Source organism: Mizuhopecten yessoensis, unplaced genomic scaffold, assembly GCF_002113885.1.
Source record: "Mizuhopecten yessoensis strain PY_sf001 unplaced genomic scaffold, ASM211388v2 scaffold9653, whole genome shotgun sequence".
Classification (NCBI taxonomy): Eukaryota; Metazoa; Mollusca; class Bivalvia; order Pectinida; family Pectinidae; genus Mizuhopecten; species Mizuhopecten yessoensis.
Window position 1 is genome coordinate 45709 of NW_018408155.1, and position 22325 is coordinate 68033.

General features: G+C 40.3%; 1 protein-coding gene across 1 annotated transcript; it reads left to right on the forward strand.

Moving 5' to 3' along the window:
- The first annotated feature begins 19862 nt into the window (after positions 1-19862).
- On the forward strand, positions 19863-21179 carry LOC110458614. The gene is made up of 2 exons (XM_021510396.1): positions 19863-20829; positions 21040-21179. The coding sequence occupies exons 1-2, from the start codon at positions 19863-19865 to the stop codon at positions 21177-21179; spliced, it is 1107 nt and encodes a 368-aa protein (XP_021366071.1).
- The last annotated feature ends 1146 nt before the right edge of the window (positions 21180-22325 follow it).

A 22325-nucleotide genomic window follows, 5' to 3' on the forward strand; every position in this document is an offset into this window, starting at 1 on the left:
GCTTACTCCTTACTGGCGCTATGCTCACGTCAGAGCTTTGCATCTGTATTAATTCCACCCTTGAAAACTGTCCCATCCAGTTAGGTACAACCCCTTCCCCTTCTATGGCAATAGTATCAGGTTCCCCCAGTACTGGACAAATGGTTTCCGGTTCATGGTTTTCTACTAACTGAGCAGGATCTACACAGTCTGGACATTCTTCCCTTTTGCATTTTCTTATAGGTCTCCGAGAAAGTCCATCAGCATTTCCATGCTTTGGCCCTGGCCTGTACTCTATTTCAAAATCAAATGTTTCTAGCTCGGTTATCCACCTAGCTAACATTCCCTCTGGTTCTTTGAAGTTTCTAAGCCATACTAGAGATGCGTGATCGGTGCGGATTAAGAATTTCCTCCCCGTGGTGTAGTACTTAAAGTGCTTGACAAAAGTTACTACAGCCAACAACTCCTTTTTTGTTGTACAATAGTTCCGCTGGGCGTCATTCAATGCTTTAGCAGCATATGCTATAACACACTCTCGGCCATCTTGGATCTGGGAAAGGACCGCTCCAATCCCTTTCGCTGAAGCAACGGTATCTATTATAAATAGATAGTTTCCTGGTTTCAGAAAATGGAGTAATGGTGCCGACGTGAGTCTGTCTTTCATTTGCTCGAACGCCTCGTTGCAATCTGCAGACCAATGGAATACTACATTTTTCTTCAGCAGCTGGACCAACGGGTACGCTAGTTTTGAGAATCTTTCTATAAATCGTCGGTAGTACCCGATTAATCCTAAGAAACTACGAACTTCCGCAACATTGGTAGGACTTGCCCAGTTTCGTACGGCTTTTACTTTTCCAGGGTCACATTTAATACCCTATCCAGAGACTATGTGCCCTAGGTAACTGATCTCAGTTTGAAACAGCACGCACTTTTTAGGCTTCAGCTTTAGGTTTGCTTGACGAAATCTAAGAAATACTAATCGAAGATTAGCGAGCGTTGCTTCAAATGTTGTACCACTTTTTTCCAGTTTAAATCTTTCAATACTGTCTCCATCAATCTTTCAAATGTTGCAGCTGCATTGGACAATCCGAACGGCATAACGTTAAATTCGTATAGACCTTTGTGAGTCGCGAACGCCGTTTTGTGTTGATCTTTTTGATCCATCCGGATATGCCAATAGCCACTGGCCATGTCTAACGTGCAGAACCACTCAGCTCCTGCTAATGTGTCTAATGTATCATCGATTCTTGGTAATGGATATGCGTCTTTCTTTGTGACAGCATTGATACTTCTGAAATCTACGCAAAATCTACAGCTTTCGTCTTTTTTGTCACCAGACAGATCGGTGCAGACCAGCTACTTTCACTGGGTTGTACTACCCCAGCTTTGAGCATCGACTCTAACTCGCGCTCTATAACTTCTTTCCGAGCTAATGGTACCCTACGCGGTGGTACTTTGATTGGCTTTGCTTCCCCCGTATCAATCTTATGTGTAGCTATATCAGTTTGCCCTAACTTGCCTTCAGGTCCTACAAAGATATCCTGAAATTCAGCTACTAGCGAAGTTCATTCCTGACTTTGTCCCTCGGTAAGCTTGCTGGATGCCCCTTTTACCAATAATTTCAAATGTTCTGGTAGTTCAGGTGTTTTGCTCTCTGGCAATTCCCCTTGGTGAACTTGATCTACTATGTCAACCCGGCCTATCTTTGTGAAAGCTTGGATTTTAACAGGATTTTCTCCTACATTGATCAGTGACACTATAACCTTGCTTCTCCTGGTATCTACTAAGCTATGGGCTACCAGAATTGGCCACTCTGAACTAAGCTTCCCTTGTGTTACACAGCCCACTTCCCCTCTACAGAGGCCTTCTATCCTACCTTCTACAAATTTCTCGGATCTTGGGGGTCNTGACAAAGTTAAGTTAACATTATACTATTTTTTACTCAAATTGGTACATATTTCAACAACAAAAATAAATACTATAGACTCAGGTGACCGTTAAGGCCCATGGGCCTCTTGTTTAGTGATAAGCTTCTGTTTTGTTACATTCAATAAAGCTTCATTTAGTTCTAGGAAGTCTGTTCCTAATATCCCTGTTAACCCATGTATGTCAGCTACTACAAATGTTTGTACAAACTGCCTGTTGTCAATTTCAATAGCTACTGCTACCTCACCCCGGATATTTAGTTTCTTACCACCAGCAGTGAATAATGATAACCGTGTGTCGGAGATGTCACTCGGTTGCATCCCTAATCTGTGGTACATTTCTATGGACATGATAGATACTGATGAACCTGAATCTATTAGCATGTAATAATAGGCCCCATCTATTCTCGTCTTGGCATATAAGCACGACAGGTTTATAGCATTCAGATATACCCTGATGCTATTGTCGTCCATCTTTGACGGATCAAACTCCCCTGTTTCCTCTACTTTCTCCTGACAATTCCCACTTTCATTCTGACCTGCTCCCTGTTTATGTGTTACCTCTGTCCCTTCAGAATGATCCCAGCTCTCCAAATGAAGTGCTGTTGGTTTTTCATCATATGGGGACACCCCTCCTGTTTCATATTTTGGCCCTTTACTTCCCTTCTTGTTTCCTAAAGGGTTCATGTTACCGACCGAACCTATGGCCCTAGACTCAGTCTCTTCTAGTTTAACGACAGTTTGCCATCATTTTCAATGATTTTCCCTGCCCATGGTTTCAAAGAATCCCGGTTTGCCCGATCCGGACATTGCCCTGCCCTCTATGATCGGCTGATCCACAATTGAAACAGAGTTGCTGTTCTCTGCACCATTGTATCCATAACTGTTTTTGACTCCCATCTTTTGGCACAAATTCAGAAAAGGTTTTACACTGCTCTTTCCCTTTCCCAGTTTGAGTTGCCTCCCCTTTATTTTTCCCTGTGACTGCACAAATATCCCCTTCCCTAGGCTTTATAGCCTTGGTACTAGTTTTCTCTATGGCTTCTATCTCTGTAGCGAGTGCTATCGCCCTATCGAGTGTGGTAGGTTTGTTCAGCAGAACATGCTTCTTTAACTTATGATTATTTAGTCCCTCTATGTACTGATCAATAACCTGTGTTTCAAAGGTTCTGAAGGGTGAACAAGGGTAGGCTTGTTGTGCTAACTTACGGATGGCATATCCAAAATCTAAAACACTTTCTTCAGCCCCTCGCCTTCTATTTCTGTATTCACATCTATATGCTACCTCTAACTCTCTTGGGTTGTTCTAGTGAATCTTTCAAGGTCTGATAGTCAGATAACTGGTGAAGGGTTAATGTGGCTAGTAGTTCTTGTGCGGTACCCCTCAAACTCATAGACAGTTGGGTTGCTTTTTCCGAATTCCCCCACCCATTCCATCTAGATACTTGTTCGAAGTGGGTTATATAACTAACCCAGTCTATACTCTTCCCATCGTATGGCTCAGGGTTTTCTCTCTCTTCTTTTAGCTACTGAGGTCACTTGGTTTGGTATATACTTCCTTCCCTTGACCAGGACAAACTCCCCATTATCATGCTCCATACATCGTGTGTATCTCAAAGGTATGTCTCCATTGCCATTATTATGTCTGTTGTGACTATCCCCTATTCTTGTTGCAAATTGCCTGGGTGTACTTTGGTATATGGGTTCCGGCATACTCCGTCTCCTCGAACTCCCAACCATACCCTGATCAAATCCTAGTTCATATGCTTCTGAACCACTTCTACGACCATCACAACTAAGTTCCCTATAGGGTACATCCTCCCTATTGGTGCCAAACTCAGGGGCTGTTTTCATATTTACATCCCAGTCCCCCTTATATGACTTGCAAGTCATCTTACCCCCCGTACTAGATACATCATGGGGCTCTAGCCTAAGCTCGCCTTTGGTAACCCGACCACTTCTATCCACTCTGGACATTAGTCTGGTGTCATCCCTAGTATCCCTGATATATGAGGTCCTATTGTCGTAACTATGTCCCCTTAAATCTCCCCCTAATGTGGTATATCCACTATCTGTCCATGAATTCCTTATATCCCCGTCCCTCCCATTGGGCCTCATATCCCCTTCCCGACTCCAAACTCTCCCTGTCTTAGACACAAGAGTCGTCTACCGTGGGGTCACATGTTGCTCCCCCCATGCCCCTAGCCGGTAACGATCTATTCCTGCTAACCCAGAGTATCTGGTCGTATCATCCACATGGATTTGTTCATCTGTGATTATATTTAGATTTCCCTGTCTACCTAGGATATTGATCCTGCTGGACCTTTCCAATCCCTCAGAAAAAATTGTTGTATCACCTCTTATCTGATTATCCTCATCAGAGTCCATAAACACCTCATTTTGGGGAAATGTGATATTTCTATCACTGGGCCTATCTAAATCAGAAAATAAATCATCACCAGAAAATGTGACATGCTTGCCACTATTCCCGGAGATTCCCTCTCTCATCAACCTTGTATCAGGATCATAGGTAGAGTTATCCATACCACTTGAAACTTCCTGTTCGTCTCCTCTTCGCACCGCCAAGTTCTGATTATCTAAGACTCTGCAGGGGACAAGAAAAAAAATAACNTGTAGTAGAAGGGGGATTTCTGTCGAATAGGTGTCAATCCCGGATATAGTGGGTATGATAATGTACTTCGCGTTGTGTTTAATTCTGTGATCTCATATGCCAGACACCTATTCCTCATTATCCCTCTTCCACCGTGTTCTTTTCCCATCAGGCGGGAGATTAGAGAAATGAAAACCAGAGTCAGAAATAACAGTTCCAGTATTTAATAACAATATCAAATATCAACAGTGTTAACAATAATAACCATTGTAAATGTTGTTGCCATTGTAGAATATGGACAATAAGGAATATCAAAAAAAATAAGTGTACATCATAATGGAATGGTTTTGTAAGGGTAAACCTGATAACCTTTCTAGATAAATATCATAACTCCTGTATCACAACCTATTTATACCCACCCTTTACATTAATAGCCAAACTAATAGTTACATCCTAACTTCTATACACTTCCAAGCCAAGTTCCTATATTTCCCCTAAAGCCAATAAAACTACCAACTAGGCATTGTGAGACCTCCATCTCTAATGCTAAACGGTCTATTACAGACTTAACAGGGAGAAATATATGAACTGTCCTCTGTTCTGTGTCAGTTTCATTGTTGTGTCTCTCCACACTAACCCTACATTATATATATATATACACAATCAGCTGTTCTACACCCTGGCTTTCAAGCCATGAAGCACTGCTAATGCCCGTGCGGCATGCTCAACCTAACATGTGGTAACTCTACCCATGGCCCTATACCGGGTCTCTCAGGTCATCCGACCCTAATTACAAACGTGGCAGTTAACCCATCCTTACCTGGACATGGTTTTTGTCAGGCAAGCTGTCCGGCTCTGTCTGCCCCGAGTACGTGAAAACACCGGCTTATATATCCCACGGACAGATCTCATTGGCTCCGCACTCTGAACCCAGCCAATGAAAATACGCGTACTATAAATTTACATCACTACAGCATGTTCCAATATGGCTGCCTACGAGCGAAAATACGACCTAACAAAACGACAGAAGTGCTATATCTAACCGATAACAGCTCAAGTTATCATATAATCTGCTCTTATCAACTCTACAGCTGGTATTTATAAAAAAACACCCGTATTATAGCTATCCTAATGTCATTTATACTTAAAACTAACTACTCGATATATCTAGTCACTAACCCGTCTCGCCTACAGATGCATCTTAGGTTGTACATTTCAACCCATGTATCAAATGCTGACTTTGTCAGCATCTCTATCAACATCAAGTTTTTGCGTATAAATTAGATGCTCTGATATGTGCATTGACGGTCAAAGCAGGGCACAGGCGAGACATATCAATCCGAATGTCTTGTTTATATTAGGCATAATTTATATAAATTATAAACAGAAGTGACATGACAGGATCTTTGCGTCCCTACAGGTAGGGCGTAAGGATTGTACCTACTGCCCCCATTGCATGATCGTAAGAGGCGACTAAATTTGGGATCATATCTTTTCTGTTCTTTCTAAACAACTTTCTTCTTCCTTATGTCTCCCTTGACAATGCCTCACTTTTGGCCTTTAGTTGAGCGTTCGCCCCTGTGAGGAAGGCTTTGGGTTATGTCCCCTGACCGAGACATACCAGAGTCTGTAAAAATGGTAGTTTCTACTCCGCTCAACGCTCAGCAATTTAGAAGTTGGACGACTGGTTCGCCCGTTGTCATTATACTGTGACTGGGTAGGGTGTCCTGCTGGGTGTCTTCGGCAGTATATATCAGTGAGGTAGCACTATAAAGTCGGCATGAGTTCCGCCCTATCACAAGGAGACAAACACGAACATATCGCAGCCTCCCAAAACACACACGCATACACTACACGCATGCATCTTGCACATCGATAGTCCAAGACGGCTTTAATTAGATGTATATATAAATATAAACTCTAGTTGCCCCTATTATTAGCGTACATGGTTATTTATATGAGAGGAGACCGGTGTACCGTAGAAAACCGATGTGATCGGTCAGGTGACTACTCATACCTTTTCACGTCCAATCGGGGAATCCATCCGCGATCGTCTTATTGAAAGGCGAATGCATTACATTTGTATCTACTGCGCCACCCGACCACCCACTTTAATAAGACATTTTGCCCTCAGGAATCAACATGTAGACTTCCCTACTGGTGAACAATACATATAACAGTTTATTAGCTACTCTATAGTCTGTTTTACTATTGTTTTCTCGAACCTTAGATGTCTGTCCTGATGAAATACGTGTTGATGGTCCTGTACACGTGATGTCGGGTTTTAATTGAAGTTGACGCTATGTACATCTTCGATTTACAGCTTCATTCGAATTAACACGCACTGTACTTTGTCATTAAACTCCACCGACAGGAAACCATATTCCAAAAAGACTGGTTGTGGTTCTTAACATGTTAATCAAGTTTAAAGTAATTATTGCAACTAGTAATCGTACATAGTTACCATTATTTTTTTTAATTTTAGTACTTGTGAAGCTTTAAATATTGCGCTTGTTTAAAATCCAAGAACTTGCCACGAAGGTGGGACATTTCTTGGACTTGACTTAGATTTACATGGTGGGTTTCACCGATGAAGCAGAAAACGCTTACCCTTCTGGAACACCTGGTTTTATTCACCTTGTACTTTCTGCCCAAGAGTTTCCTTGTCAGTTTCCCTTTGTCAATTTTTGCACTAATAGATCGATTTTGAGTTCGTATTTTGGTTTCGGCGACACTTTGGTAATCTCTNATTTTTTTTTTTTTTTTTTTTTTTATGGGAATTGGACACAACTTCAAAATCTTGCTGTTTCAATTTAGTTAATTTTTTTTCAAAAAATTGTTTAACGTCAGTTTCAGAATATAAAACAGGCAATTTTGTTCAGGCACAGAATATGTTATTCCTATTTTTATTACTATTTTTCTTAATTTTTGTAGATAATAAATAACAAGTTCTGTTTTGTTCATTTCCCATCATTTTATTAGCCAAGGAAAATTTTAATACTCATCGCCTAACACTACACATTTTAGCCTCACATTCTATACCCAGTAAGCACTTTGACATGATGAAAAAAACTATAAAACTTGTACAGTCGCAGAAAGACAGTCCTCAGGCCAGTACAAATGAATTGAATAGAATACAATAATATAATGTAGTCACTGAAATGCACTATTCACCAAAGAAGTAGATTTCAAACACAGTATGTCATCATTCCTTTGTTTGGATAGATCACCAATTAGTTCGAATTATTCTGACGTTTTATCGACTTTTTTCATATCGGTCTGTCGTCGATTAACGTCAGAACTCCTGCCCTCTATAATATGCGGGAAATATGCGACCCGCGCCCGGAGCGCACTTCAAACTGATATTTTAGAAACAAATTGTCACTTTCACACACATGTCGCACATGGATCGAAAGATCTATTCTTTATGCATTAGGTGGTATCAATAACATGTTTCAAAAATCATTACGAAAAGTATTTTCAAACGTTTTCTATACCAACCAATGATTTTAATGGAAATTAGGCCATGAGCAATGTCACATGACTTGAGGATATCCCAACGTTATGACGTAGGCCGGCGAGATTTTAGTCACGTGGCATTAGAAGGTGGGGCTATAAAAAAACTAAAGTAAAACAGAGTAAGTTGGAAAAAATATGTTTTTAGTGATTGTATTGGTTGTTTGAGGCATGTTATGAATGTTCATCTTGTGCATAAAGAATAGATCTTTCGATCCATGTGCCAAATGTGTGTGAAAGTGACGATTTGTTTCTAAAATATCAGTTTGAAGTGCGCTCCGGGCGCGGGTCGCATATTTCCCGCATATTATAGAGGGCCGGAGTAGTGACGTTAATCAACGACAGACCGATATGAAAAAAGTCGATAAAACGTCAAAATAATTCGGACTAATCACCAATATGGGATTGATTACATCTAGAAGTAGGCAGGGAAGGTACAGTTGTGGGATCGCACAACGTTACACGATGTGCGGTGTGCGCACGATGTGTGCACGGTGTGTGAACGGTGTGTGCACGATGGGCGAACGATAAAAAGCTGAACGATCATTGCTTGCGCACATATGTGCGCACGATGGACGGACGTTGTGCGATAACAATCGTGGTTGGTGTAAATTGAGGAATGCCTTAACAATTTATACGGTTTCTTGTTAAACATATAAACTTGATGTTTACGTATGTTTCTATATTCTAGCAACATCTATAAACTTATCTTTCTGTCTATAAATTCTTATATTTAGGAATTGTGTTTTCTGTGTTTTTAAACAAACTTAATCGACACATGTAAAATTACAACACAACCCCGTATACAGGTAAACATAACCATTGTGTACATGTACCTGGACCGTAGTTTTCTCCCCGCCTGGGGCATTTACGTAACTCGTCGGGTAAGGCCGGGGGTGTGAAAATCCAGGTGAAGGGGAGCTATATATAGGTAAACGAATGCAAATAACAAATCCTTTTTATTACGGTCAAACGGTATCGCATATCAGCTCTGTGTGTCAGGCACTGGTCAGGTAAAACTCCGGACACTCATAAAATTGTTATTTACCTGTTCTGTTACCTTGGAGCCAAACCCTTTCTTGACAGCCTAACGGTCACTGTAATACTGTGTAATACGCATTGTGAAATTGTATAATCTTGATTATTGGGATGAGAAATTACAGATATATACACAGTGTACATTATCGCATACAAGCCTTCCGTATTTTTGTCATTCCGTAATTTTGATCTACAAACGATACCAAATCGCACAGTTGTGCGGAGAGAAGCGCACAACGGGGCGAACGATTGCTAAATCGCACAGTTGTGCGCACCATGTGTGGACGATGTGCGGACGGTGTGTGAACGATGTATGCACGGTGTGCGCACGCCATTTTTGGTGCGTTGTGCGGTCCCACAACTGTACTTGCAAGTATTTTTATAGAGGAGGCAGGCTTATGTTGCCAACTTGGTGACCATCCTTTAGCCTCTAACCCCACTGGAAGACATTCAGGAATGACTTTTTCTCTCATTACTAGTCTCAATTCAATTCAATTCAATTTATTGACTGTAGGCCTTACGGCCTTTGAGTACATATTACATATTACATACAATACATAATAAGGATGTGAAACAACAGCAAGACAAAAGTGGAGTACGAGTTAGAGAAATACAGCTCTTTTCTTATTTGCTTCAAAAATAAATTTGCCGAGACGGCTTAATTCCTTGTTGTTATTGACACACAATAACTGTATTACTTGGAATATTGAATGTTTTTGCCAATTTGATTTTGATATATTGACTTCTGAAGTCGTTGTACATATTACATATTAATAAAAAATGTTATTCGTCTTCTACTTCAGTAGTCGACTTTCAAATTGCACAATATCTCCTATTCAGCTCGATATTTCTATAACGACCGGTTTCAAAGAATGTGCGGACATGCGAAGTTTTGTTAAACACATTCTATATTTCTTAGGCATATACTTAGTTAAATAAAACTGGATGGAAACATGGTTTACAATTTGCTTATATAAAAAACATTTCAAGGAATTCTCTAATAAATCTCTCAAATATTGTTGAGCTTGGTCAAACATTCTTTGTCGTATACAAGTTAAAATGGATTTAGCGTTCGATGGTGATTGGCTAAGCCATACTTCACCGAAACCAAGAGTACATAACAACTTTTGTACATAGTGTACCTAATTGAAACAAACACCGGTGCTTTTCTTTAATAACAAATCATATGCAGTACTCAAAATACAGTTGTTCGTGTCGAGCAGTTTAAACCAATATTTAATTATTCTATACCTTCTTGTATATTCTAAAGGGAAACGAACAGGTTCCCTGTATACCATTACATTATTTGTAGATTGTTTAACTTGAAGTAACCTCTTACAAAATTTTAAATGTACATTTCAATGTCAAACCCTTTGGTCGAACCCCACACTTCACAAGAGAAGTACAATATGCTACTAACGTAGGTATCAAACAAACACAGCATGGTTTTATAAGTAAGACTCATATTTGAACACTTAGAAATAGAGCAAACAAATTTTCCCGCCTTTACGGAATACCACAACTTTCGTTTTTTCACTATTAACAGCTAATTTCCATTGCTCGCAATAAATAACAAGATTATCCAGTAATTCCTGCAAGCCTTCAACAGTTTCCGAAAGCAAGACTAAATCGTAAGCATATAACATAAGGAATAGGCTTAATTCTTCAAAATCGTATCGTTGGTTTTGAAAAAGACTCAAAGTCGTTAACGTACATGGAATGAAGTATCGGCGACAAAATTTCGCCTTGCAATAAACCGATATCATTAAAAAAAAAATCAGACAAACAACCTTGAAATTTTACACAAGATCTTACATGATTATATATTGATTTAATGATGTTCAGAAGCTTGCCTCTGACTCCTAATTTTGTTTTTACCATAAATTAACCCTATTTACATAGTCAAACGCTTTGCGGAAATCAATAAAGCAGTAATACAAACGCTTATTTTCAATAAGAGATTTAATTATAATTGAATAAAGAGCGAAAATCGCATCTACAGTATTAAATCTAGTGCGAAATCCAAACTGTGCATCTGTAATAACATTGTATGATTCGGACCAATTTATTAACCTAGAATTTAAAATAGACGTGAACAATTTTCCGAGACAACTTAATAGACCGATACCTCTAAAATTATTAGGATCAGTTTGTATACCTTTTGTATAGACTGGAGTTATGATGGTCGCGGACCACTCCGAAGGGAAGCACACGGAGTTCAAAATGTCATTAAATAGTATGCACAAGGCAGGCAACAATAAATCTTTACCTAATAAAAAACATTCGTTTAAAATTCCATCGATCCATTTGATTTGCCACGATTCAAATTCCGAATAGCTTTATTAACTTTATCAATACCTACAGGACTGTCTAATTCTTCATCTAATGGCACATAATTTTCATCTGCATCATGATTAAAAGTATCATCAAAACCAGTCTCATTTCCACCCTCTGCGGCAAGCCCTTTAAAATGGTTATACAAAACAGCAATACTCATTTGGGGACCTGATGATTTAGGCGATTTCTTATAGAACTGTTTTAAGTTGTACTTTCTTAGGTATTCTAGCATGTCACCTTCAAATCTAATATAATCTCTTTTCCTAACAGCTACTGCTGATTTATATAACTTCTTTTTATCAACCAAATATCTATGATTATTTGCAGACTTACATTTGTTGAATACATTAAAAGTATTTTTATAATTATAGAATAAACGTTTTAAATCGGGATCAAACCAAGGTTTGCCCTCGCACACGTGTGTACCTCTGATTGGTTGGTCACACCCCGATAGGGTTAGCAAGCGCAATTAACGGACTCATTGTACGGGTCAATTCGTCGGTAAAACGACCGACACATGTATCAATATATATTGCTGTGTTTCTAAACCTGACAGTATAACGGACGCGGTAATAATTTCGAGATTATTTGCAAGAGTGTTTAAAAACTGGCCGCTGTGTTCGTCACTCCAGTGGTAAGTCGGTATCTCGGTACACACAGGTGTGTCCGCGTGCGAAGTACTGCGCTCATCCAATGAGAATCGAGTAAACATTTGCAAGTGCAAGGGGGCGTGTTCAGACAGCACATTGAAATTACAAACTATAAAATGTTTAATAACATTGAAAAGGCATGGATTAATATCAAGTAGTCGATAACGCTCAATCCGTTGTGACCACAAAATGTAATATCATTTAAAAACCCGTCTGCATCCCCGCCGTTAAATATGCGTATACCTGGTGTTTTACATAAATCAATTAACCGATTCCCTAATTGGTTAATAATGTCGTCAGGGTTAGCTCGGATACCATACTCATCGTCAGGAGTGTAGTTGAACAAATCAGAGAGTCTCCTCTCTAAACTGACATGGATGTTATCATTTTCTATAAATTTAAATCGCCAACTAGCAAAATTTCACCTTCAGTGGTGTAACGATTCACACTAGCTTCAAGTTCATGAAATATATCACAGTTATATTTTGCGGGTGGCATGTACATACAAGCTTAGTAGACATCTTTGTTTTCAAGTAACAGACTTTTATCTATCTTTAACCAAACAATAGAATCATTTATTATCTCACAAACAGAAATATTGTTTTAAACTGGAATCAATTAAAACTACAATACCGCCACCCTGAGTAGTATTGGTAAGTTTTATTGATATGGTAATCATTAGGAATCCAACATTCCGTTAAGACAATAACATTGTAAGTTTGAATGAAGTTTTGTTAACTAGAAGATTTTAATTTCCTATCTAAACCGCTATTAATATTCAATGCTAGCAGGCTTATACATGAGGACTTGGAGTCAGAATGTGACCAGGTAGTTGTACGGACGAAACGGACGAAACGGGACATCTGTACAATTCACCATCGATATAACGGTTGTCCTTTACGAACACTGCCCTCTTCTTTTCATCGCGAGCCTTTTTCCAGATAGGCCAAAGCCTCTTCCTGACATCCTGGACCTCCTTCGGGTATTGCTCAGAGATTTAAATTTCAGTTCCCTTCAATTTTTTAGATTTTGTTTTCAGTCTTTTTCTTTCTGTTGAAATTGACTAAATTTTGCTCACCTTCCCTGCTTTTTTTGGACCAATCNGGGGGGGGGGGGGGGGGGGGGGGGGGGGGGGGGGGGATCCGGAAATGGCGGCGGAGTGCTGGGTTGGGTCATGCTTGACGGGACCATGGGAGTAGGGGACTTCATAGTGTAAAAAGCAGTATTCGGGGGTTGGCCATTACTCATATATGGTTGTCCGTTGAACTACTGGTTACCTTGTGGATGAAACTGTTGACTAGACATGTCCATGTTACACGTACTATACAGTACACGTTACCACTGTTCATGCATGGGTTAACATCGCTCACCTGTAGCTGTTGGCCGCCGTTGTTGTTGTTACATCAGTCTCCTCCCTTTCAAGTGTAGGCTTCACCTTTAGCACCCCTGAAATGAAATATAATTACATGTAGTGTATATAATATATCAACAGAAAGTATATGCATTAAATATCAATTGATATATACCTGGTACCTACAAGGTTTGGTGATCACCTATGCAACACAATAGACACAAATGTAGTTTTATTATGAAGTGAAAACGTTTTATAAAAAAAGACACCCCCAAGGCACACACTCGAAACGTTTCAGGATATTAAAGTCTAAAATGTTTTTAAAGCAGATACATATATTTCGAGCAACTAAATATTGTATTTATGAGGGATATATATTCCTGCTTTAAAGAAAGTTACAATGTTTGATCATTGGCAAAGCTTACAACTTGCTAGGTTTTTCTTTTTGCAAATTTAGTGGATTCACCTGCATACCAGTCTATAGGCAGCTATGTGTCTGCAAACACATATTATGCAGTTGAATTGTAGGTGTTTGGGGTGTATATAGACAGAATTTTAAAGTAAGGTAACACTGCTGTAATCAACCTTTAAGCAAATCATTGTTGTACATATAGTACCCAATTCAATTGGTTTACCTTATGTTTGCAATTCCTAAAAGATTTACAGTCTGGCAGAATATGTCCTGCATGTCATAAACTGAATGGGGGGAAGACACTCATGCCATATTCTACTGAACGTTGTATTTGAGTGGCATCTTCTTTCTGTTTAACTATTTGATTAAAAAACAGCATCTTAACAAATGATAAACAAATCACAGAAAACATCATTCCATAATACCAGTTTGTCCTTTATGATGATAAGGAAATGGTAAGGTCATACAAAATTGATGTGTGCATAATATACAATGTGACATAAACTGGGGAAAAGGCAGAGCAATGGTGGTAAGTTCGGGAGCACTGCCATCGTTATATAGCCTGTATGGTGTTCTGATGACCATTGTTCGCAAAACCAACGACCTTCAAAATAACCTCCATGTCCTACAGATGATGACGCGTCTATGTATAGGTGCATGTCGGGAGCATGTGATCTTTCACTGTCGTGGACAATTTCCACCCCATTCCACTGCTGTAGGAAGTATAGCCACATAGCTAAATATGTCCTGCACTCCCTGTCAAGTGTCACGTGGTGGTGTAATTTCTTCACTGAAGTTGACAAAGTGATAAGATAAGAAACAAAAGACCTGCCTGCTCATATGACAATGGAAGCAAAGTTCAATAATTTTGCTACCATATTTTCTGAATCTGACTGTAAGTGGACCAATAGTTTTGTGTTTTGCTAACGGGATATTCAACTTGGCAAAAATGGTGTAAATAAGCGCCATGGTCCTTTCTGCACAGTAATCTGGGTTGTCAACTGTAAGGAAATCATCCAGCAGATGTAGGATATTTGTAATTTCATAGTTATTAGTCGCAATCCAACAGATAGCTTGTGATAATGTGTCAAAAATCTTCGGGCTTGATCGTTTGTTTGTTTGTTTGTTTGATTTTGTTTAACGTCCTATTAACAGCTAAGGTCATTTAAGGACCCCCCCCCCCCCCCTGTGTGCAAGATGCATGCGTGTAGTGTATGTGTGTGTATTTTGGGAGGCTGCGATATGTCCGTGTTTGTCTCCTTGTGATAGCGCGGAACTGATGCCGACTTTATAGTGCTACCTCACTGAAACATACTGCCGAAGACACCAAGCAGGACGCCCCACCCGGTCACATTATACTGACAACGGGCGAACCAGTCGTCCCACTCCTAATTTGCTGAGCGTTAAGCAGGAGTAGAAACTACCATTTTTAAAGACTCCGAAAGCAAGACGTGTATAGAAGTATAGTTTTTTGTTCCAAACAAATCCAAATAAGGGCCTTATGATCCGGACGAATAGGGATAAGCTTGAAAGCGTCACTAATGTCAGCTTTACACATCTTAGCTCTCCTTCCTAACCTCTGGATTAATTTTATAGCATCATCAATTTTAACGTAAGTGAGAGAGAGCGAGTCCTTGTCTATCAGGTTATTTATGCTGCTGTGGTCTGGGTTATCATGTCGTGCTGATAAATCAACGATGAGTCTCTTTTTCCCCGAATATTTTCCAATAGCTAAGCCTAACGGGCTGATCCGATAGGTATCAAACGGTGATGACTGGAATGGGCCTATAACGAAGGGTTTTTCAACTCTTTGTGTACCAATTCTGTGACACTGTTTTAATCTCGTAGGGACGATTCTAAGTTATTACACACAAAAGTAGTATCCTGCAAGTCCTGTACATATAGGTATGCCACAAATTGTTGGTTTGGATGACAAGTTAATTCCTTTCTCAACTGTTCAACGCTTACTGGTGTAGAGACTTGTAATGGGGGGCATCCGATAGTCAGTTGGATTTTCTCTGATTTCCTGGTTTAGCTATACATTTCTTCAATCCATGGTCTGATGCTTTGCATCGGATGCAACTATGGTTAAAATGGCAATCCTCCCTAGTGCAACCCCGATGTTACACACTTCTACATTATTGTGTGTGACACGTGGGCGCCCTCGCTTGTCGGTGACTTTTGGTGCTGTGCTCTTAACCTAGCCTTGGAATTTATGGTTAGGGTTAACGTTGCGGTCCTGCTGGTGACAAAACGGTGTGTGGTGTTCGAAGGACCAACAATGCTGGCATTCATTAGTTTTCGCTCCTGCTAAATCATGTACAGCAAGTCTTTATCACGTTTTCCCCAATCAACGACAATATTGTCCTCCCTGATGGCTGTTGCAGCTTTAGCGTTTGAGTTGGCCGTAGAAATTGTGAATTTCCAGAATGTTCCCCTCATACTCGTCCATTTCACGCCAACTGTGAGAGTAAGCCTCACTCATGTTCTGTTTATACTTGTCAAAGGCTGTTAAGAACTCGACTATCGTTAGGTTACGGTGTAACCGTGCATCTTGGAATCTGTGCTGATTGTTCTGATTTAGATTGGCATGTTAATGCTCTTGGTCACTAATTAATAATGAAGCCATGTTTACGGCCTTACCTTCTAGTATCTGCTTTCTTAGATTTGCTGGCACTGCAACTTTCTTTGGAAACATCTCCGGGTGTACCCTATTTAGGCCTGTGTGTGTGGTAGCGGCGGCTCCTTGTTGGTCAAGCACGGGCGGATATGCCGATTTTAAATTAAAGTCTCGTTGATCCTCACGCTCGACTGGTTGCCGATTGATTGTACTAGTCAGACTAATCCGAACTAATAGGGTCACCGTTTCAGTTAATAATGACACGGGTTGCTGGAGGGCACTTATGTTGGACGAATCTGTGTCACTCGCTGTCGCCGCACTGCTACTGCTGGGTGTTGCAGATACGAAAGAGATCCTTCCTGTAGCTGTAGTCTCACTGCGCACACGCTCGCTTTCCGTTTCGTCTTCGATTACAGAATCGAAACAGTCTTGACTATTGTTTTGGTTTTCGCGGTGTATTTCGACACTGTGGTGATGAGCAATTGCCGTAATTGTATTGCCATTATGAAATTGAACATTGTCCATGTTCTTCTGTTTAAGCATCGTTTTAGACATCGAAGCTAGAACAACAAGGCCCCACTTCGAGATTTCTTCTCGTAACTGTTTCATAGTCCAATGGGCAGGGTTCGCCGAATCGTATGTCGTTTTCTTCGCTGCTGTTTTCCTTTTAGAAGTCATGCTTATTGTTGAACGCTATCTATCAACGAAGATATTACACTGGTAACACACAAAGGAATGTCTCGCTCCATGAACGTACGTAATTATTGTCTCCTTGTATGATATATACTGAAACCTATAAATATTTATCAAAATATGGTGTGTAAATTATATGTAGTAAAAGGTACAGTTTATGTATAAACTTGTTTTTGTACATAAGTATAAAAAACTTAATTATTACTGAAGATACTATTAAATTTTCTATTTATTACATTTTTAAAGCATAAAACATGAAAAAAGTAATGGAAAAAAGGGCGGGAATATTTCACAGGCAAAAATGTAATAAAATTGCAAGACCACACACTTGTGTTTTTCTAACGAGTTTATTGCGCGGTTTATTTGAGACCGTCCGATTGACATAGTTTGCTTTCTGAAAATTCAGAGACATCAAACTCAAATAAGAGGTACTACACAAATTTATGTAGGTCACTGTGACCCATCCATTACGCTGCACTGACTCTAGTTGGACGTTTTATTTACCTATTTTTCTTTTGTTAAACGTTGATTTGGCTTTATGTCCTTTAAAATTGAAGGGAAGGGTGGCATGTGTATTTTTTATTTAAGTATTGTTGCTGTAGTTTTAACTTGTTTGATTCGATTTACTTATCCATAAACAGATTTATTGTTATTTTTTTTTATATGCCATATAGAGAGAGATGAGTGCATACGAAACTATATTAATCAATCAAATTTGTTAATCAGTGTTCCCAGCTCACTAGCCCGTACTTCAGGTATCTATATACGTTACATCAAGAACTATCCTCAATAGAAATGATTTGAGACTAGACAGACGAGACAGATGCCATCGCTTACATTACCCATCAGTCCGCGTGATGGATATTCGACTTCCGGTAATCTTATAGAGATAGACTTTTTGTCTCGTAAATAATTTCGTTCGCAATTTATTTGACTTCCTAACGACTAGGGGAACTGCCAATGGTACTTCAGAGCATAATAAAAGGGAAAACTGAACTGAGTTTCTGATACACAAGTTTCATATTAACTTTTGGTAAATGTCATTCCTTGCTGGATTTATTGATGGCGGTATGTGAAATGGTCATGTCAAAAACATTGTGTTGTCATACGATGGCAGTAAATTATAAATGAAATATCTATATTCGTCGTTATATTTTCTCAACCATATGTTCACCGCGATGTATACACTAAAAAAATCAAAGCATTTATCATCACTACTACCTCTACCTCAAAATATCGAATTTAATTAATTGATATCAGCGCACAACTGAAAGTGTATTATTTTTGTCATCGATGTAATTGGTGATATTTAGAAATTCATTAGACATCAGTCTCCTACGATTATTTCTAAGATCACCTCATTCAACAATAGGGGCCGCGGTAGCAAAGTGGTTAAGGCGTCTGAAATTCTGCTACCACTAGCCATCCACCACTCGGTCGCGGGTTCGAGACCTATGTGGGGTAGTCGTAAGGTAATGGCCGTAAGCCGGTGGCTTTTCTCCGGGAACTCTGTCTTTCCTCCCAAAACAAAACCTGGCACGTCCTTAAATGACCAACGCTTTTAATAGGACGTACAAAACACACAAAAACAAAACAAAACACCAAAAGCATTCAAAGACATGCTTTCTGGAAATAACTAACACATATTGACCACGTCGATTTGTGTTTACACTCCTGAACTTGAAATCAAGGGCGCTACAGACTTTTCCATTTCAGTTTCTTTCCTCCGTCTTTCATCGCAACATTTCCAGCAGGAAACGTGACCTCCTTCGCTTTACGTTAAGCGGAACGATTTCGACTTTCCTATCGCAAACTTGACATTTCTTGATAGTACCATCCCTGCCTCCTAACTCAGGCGTTTATGTATAATCCGAATATCACAACGCAGGGTTGACAAAGTGGCAGGTTGGTGAAAACTATGTACAAGTTTTATGGTTGTCATTATAATCTAATAAGTTGTGTCCTGTGGTTTTATTGTCACTAACTAATTCTCTGAGATTTTACCTATAATTACATGGCGGCTGTTGTCGATGAAGAAGAAGACGCTAACCCTTCTTGAACTCCTGGTCATATTATCCTTATGGTTTTGTAGACACTAATACATTTTCTGGCTGTTTTTTTTAAATATTAGACAGATTTTGGAAAGTAATATACTTACGCTATGCACTGTTATTGTCGTTCCGAAAAAATAAGGATGTACCACTATGTAAAAGGTATTGCTGATGTATGAATTGATAGCAGTAAACATTTTTAGCTAATACTTTTTTAGCCTCCAAGAAAGCTGGGTCCACGTCCCGAGGCGCGGTACGTTGGTGCTCAGTGCGTATGTGATAATTTCGGGGGTATGATTGANGTATTCCTGGGGGAAGAAGATCCTGGTAGCTGAGCAGAGTCGGAATCACTGTCAAACTCTTGATAGGAAGGAGACATGATCCGATATTCTGCAACATACTGCTTTGGCTTCGGACTCTGGGTAGACGAGAGGTGATATGGGCCCTCTATCACCAATCGGCTGGTCACGCCGAGCCCTTGGTTTACATACTCCCAAGAAGGCGGTGGCTCAGGGTCAATCGCGAGAGTATACTCTTTCAAATAGTATGTATATTCTTACGAGTATACTATTCTATGTATCTCCGACACTTGGCGCTGGATATCCGCGTCACACCAGTGTCCCCTTGTTGGGCTCCGTGGCGGGTGGAGGCATAGATCGAGAAACAAACAAAAATACACATGGGTAAAGATAAAAACCACCAAAACGATGGACATATCAAAAACCGGAACGATGACTCTAGCTCAAAACCAACACAAAACGCAAAACAGAACACCCAATTCCCGCAATTCCTTGTGATGACCTCCACACAGAGTGGTAAAACAACGGCCGCGTTGTCGCCACTTCTGTTGAGAAAGGGCATCCATGGAATCGCAGGGGATGTGAAATCCGTTAAGCCATTGGGATCGGGCGATCTCCTTATAGAGGTTTATCGCCAACAACAGGCGATGAACCTACTCGGAACAACCAGTTTTGCCGGCATCGGTGTCAGTGTGAAACCACACTCATCACTTAATTGCAGCAAGGGGGTAATCAGGTGCCCAGCCTTGCGCAATGACACCGATGAAGACATACTGGCATATTTCCAGGTGGAGAGCGTCCCGGTCTCTGAGGTGAGGCGGATGGTGATCAGGAGAAACAATGATACTATCAAAACAAACACCTTCATCATCACTTTTTCAACACCAACACTACCCCATATACTAACAATCGGATACCAGAGGTACAACGTTTCCGTCTGCATCCCAAATTCATTGCGATGCCGAAACTGTCAGAACTCCGGTCATCACGAAAAGCGATGTAGACGAAAATCGATCTGCCAGTATTGCTGCCGTGAGGGTCACACCGAACAAAATGACTGTGACATCGCCAACCTGCGCTGTGTCAACTGTGAGGGGAAGCACGCTGCCTCTTCTCGCGACTGCCCAACCTGGAGCCAGGAGAGGGAGATATTACGGGTTAAATATACCCGAGGTGTCTCTTTCCCCGAGGCCAGGAGGATAGTCGGGAGTGCAGACATTGCTACACCCTCTTACGCACAGGTGACTCGAGGCAAGGCGCCGGTTGACAATGTCACGGTCAAGGATGCTTCGGTTCAAGTTTCTGAAGACATACCTGCCTGGGGCTCACAAGTCCCAGACATGGCTGGTCAACAGAACTTGAAAATCCTCACGGGGGACCCATCCCGTTTCACGACTTTAACCAAACCAATCAAATCAACCAAACCAACCAAACCAATCAAATCAACCAAACCAAACAACCTGTCAAAAACAGCATCACCATCAAAAAAAGCATCTTCATCAAAACCAGCACCACCATCAAAACCAGCACCACCATCAAAAACTCCTTCCTCTTCAGGAGAAAACCCTACAAAGGTTGGTCCATCTAGGGCACAGATGCGGTCGCAGCGATCTCGCTCACTCACATCTGTTCCTCGATCCCAACTGAGGACAGAGGCAACATCACCTACCAACAGACCTAGGAAAAAAATAGAATAGCGAGGGGCAAATCTGATGGACCTGATCTGAATGTTACCTTTGGCAAAGGATCAGAGGACCCGACAAACCGGTTTAATGTCCTACTAGATTTCGATGATGAGATGGAGACGAATGCCTCAGCGCTTCGTGCTTCGACTCCATCGAAATCCAGCCAAAATAGCAAAAGATAAATAATACAATTATCCAATGGAACATCCGCGGATTAAAGGCAAATATAGAAGAATTTCAGAATCTATCAAAAGAATTTAGACCCGCCAATTTTTGTCTACAAGAAATCATGCTCAAAATCCCGATCACGCTTAGAAATTTCTCACTCTACACTAACATTCCAACTGTAGTTAGCAGAGCAGCAGGTGGCGCAGCGGTAGCTGTCCATAGAAATATTCCTCACAGAATGATCAAGTTAAACACAAATTTACAGGCTGTTGCTGTCTGTGCAACATTACACAGACAAATAACCGTCTGTTCAATTTATCTCCCTCCGAGTATTGTTTTCACTTGTGAGCAACTCAATAATCTCGTCTCCCAGCTCCCAACACCATTCATAACTCGGTGATTTTAATGGTCATAATAGCCTGTGGGGCTCTCCCAACACAGACGAGAGAGGAAGACGTATTGAGGAATTTATAGATAAAAACAACTTGTGCCTTTTTAACAACAATACCCCTACTTATTTACACCCTGCTACAGGCTCTCGTACCCACATTGATCTATCATTATGCCATCCATCCATTTTACTTGACTATGACTGGAGGGTAAATGATGATCTTTGTGGGAGTGACCACTTCCCAATTTTTCTTCAGAATATTGGGACTCCTCTTGATGATCCTCTACCTCGATGGAATATGCACAAAGCAGATTGGGCCCAATTCCAACACATGTGCATTGAAAAACTAACCATAGACAATTTTACTAACCTCGACGACCCTATCAAAACTTTTACTGAAACACTCACTTCTATTGCCCAAAAGACAATTCCAAAATCCGCTCCAAAACCTACGAAGTTCCTTTTATCTGAAGAATCTTTTAAAACACGCAGTAATCGGGCAGCTGCTCTAAGACGCTACTTCAATTGCCCAACTGCTTCAAACTACAGTGAATTTAAAATTTGGCGGGCAAAGGCTCGGCGATCAATTAAAATTGACA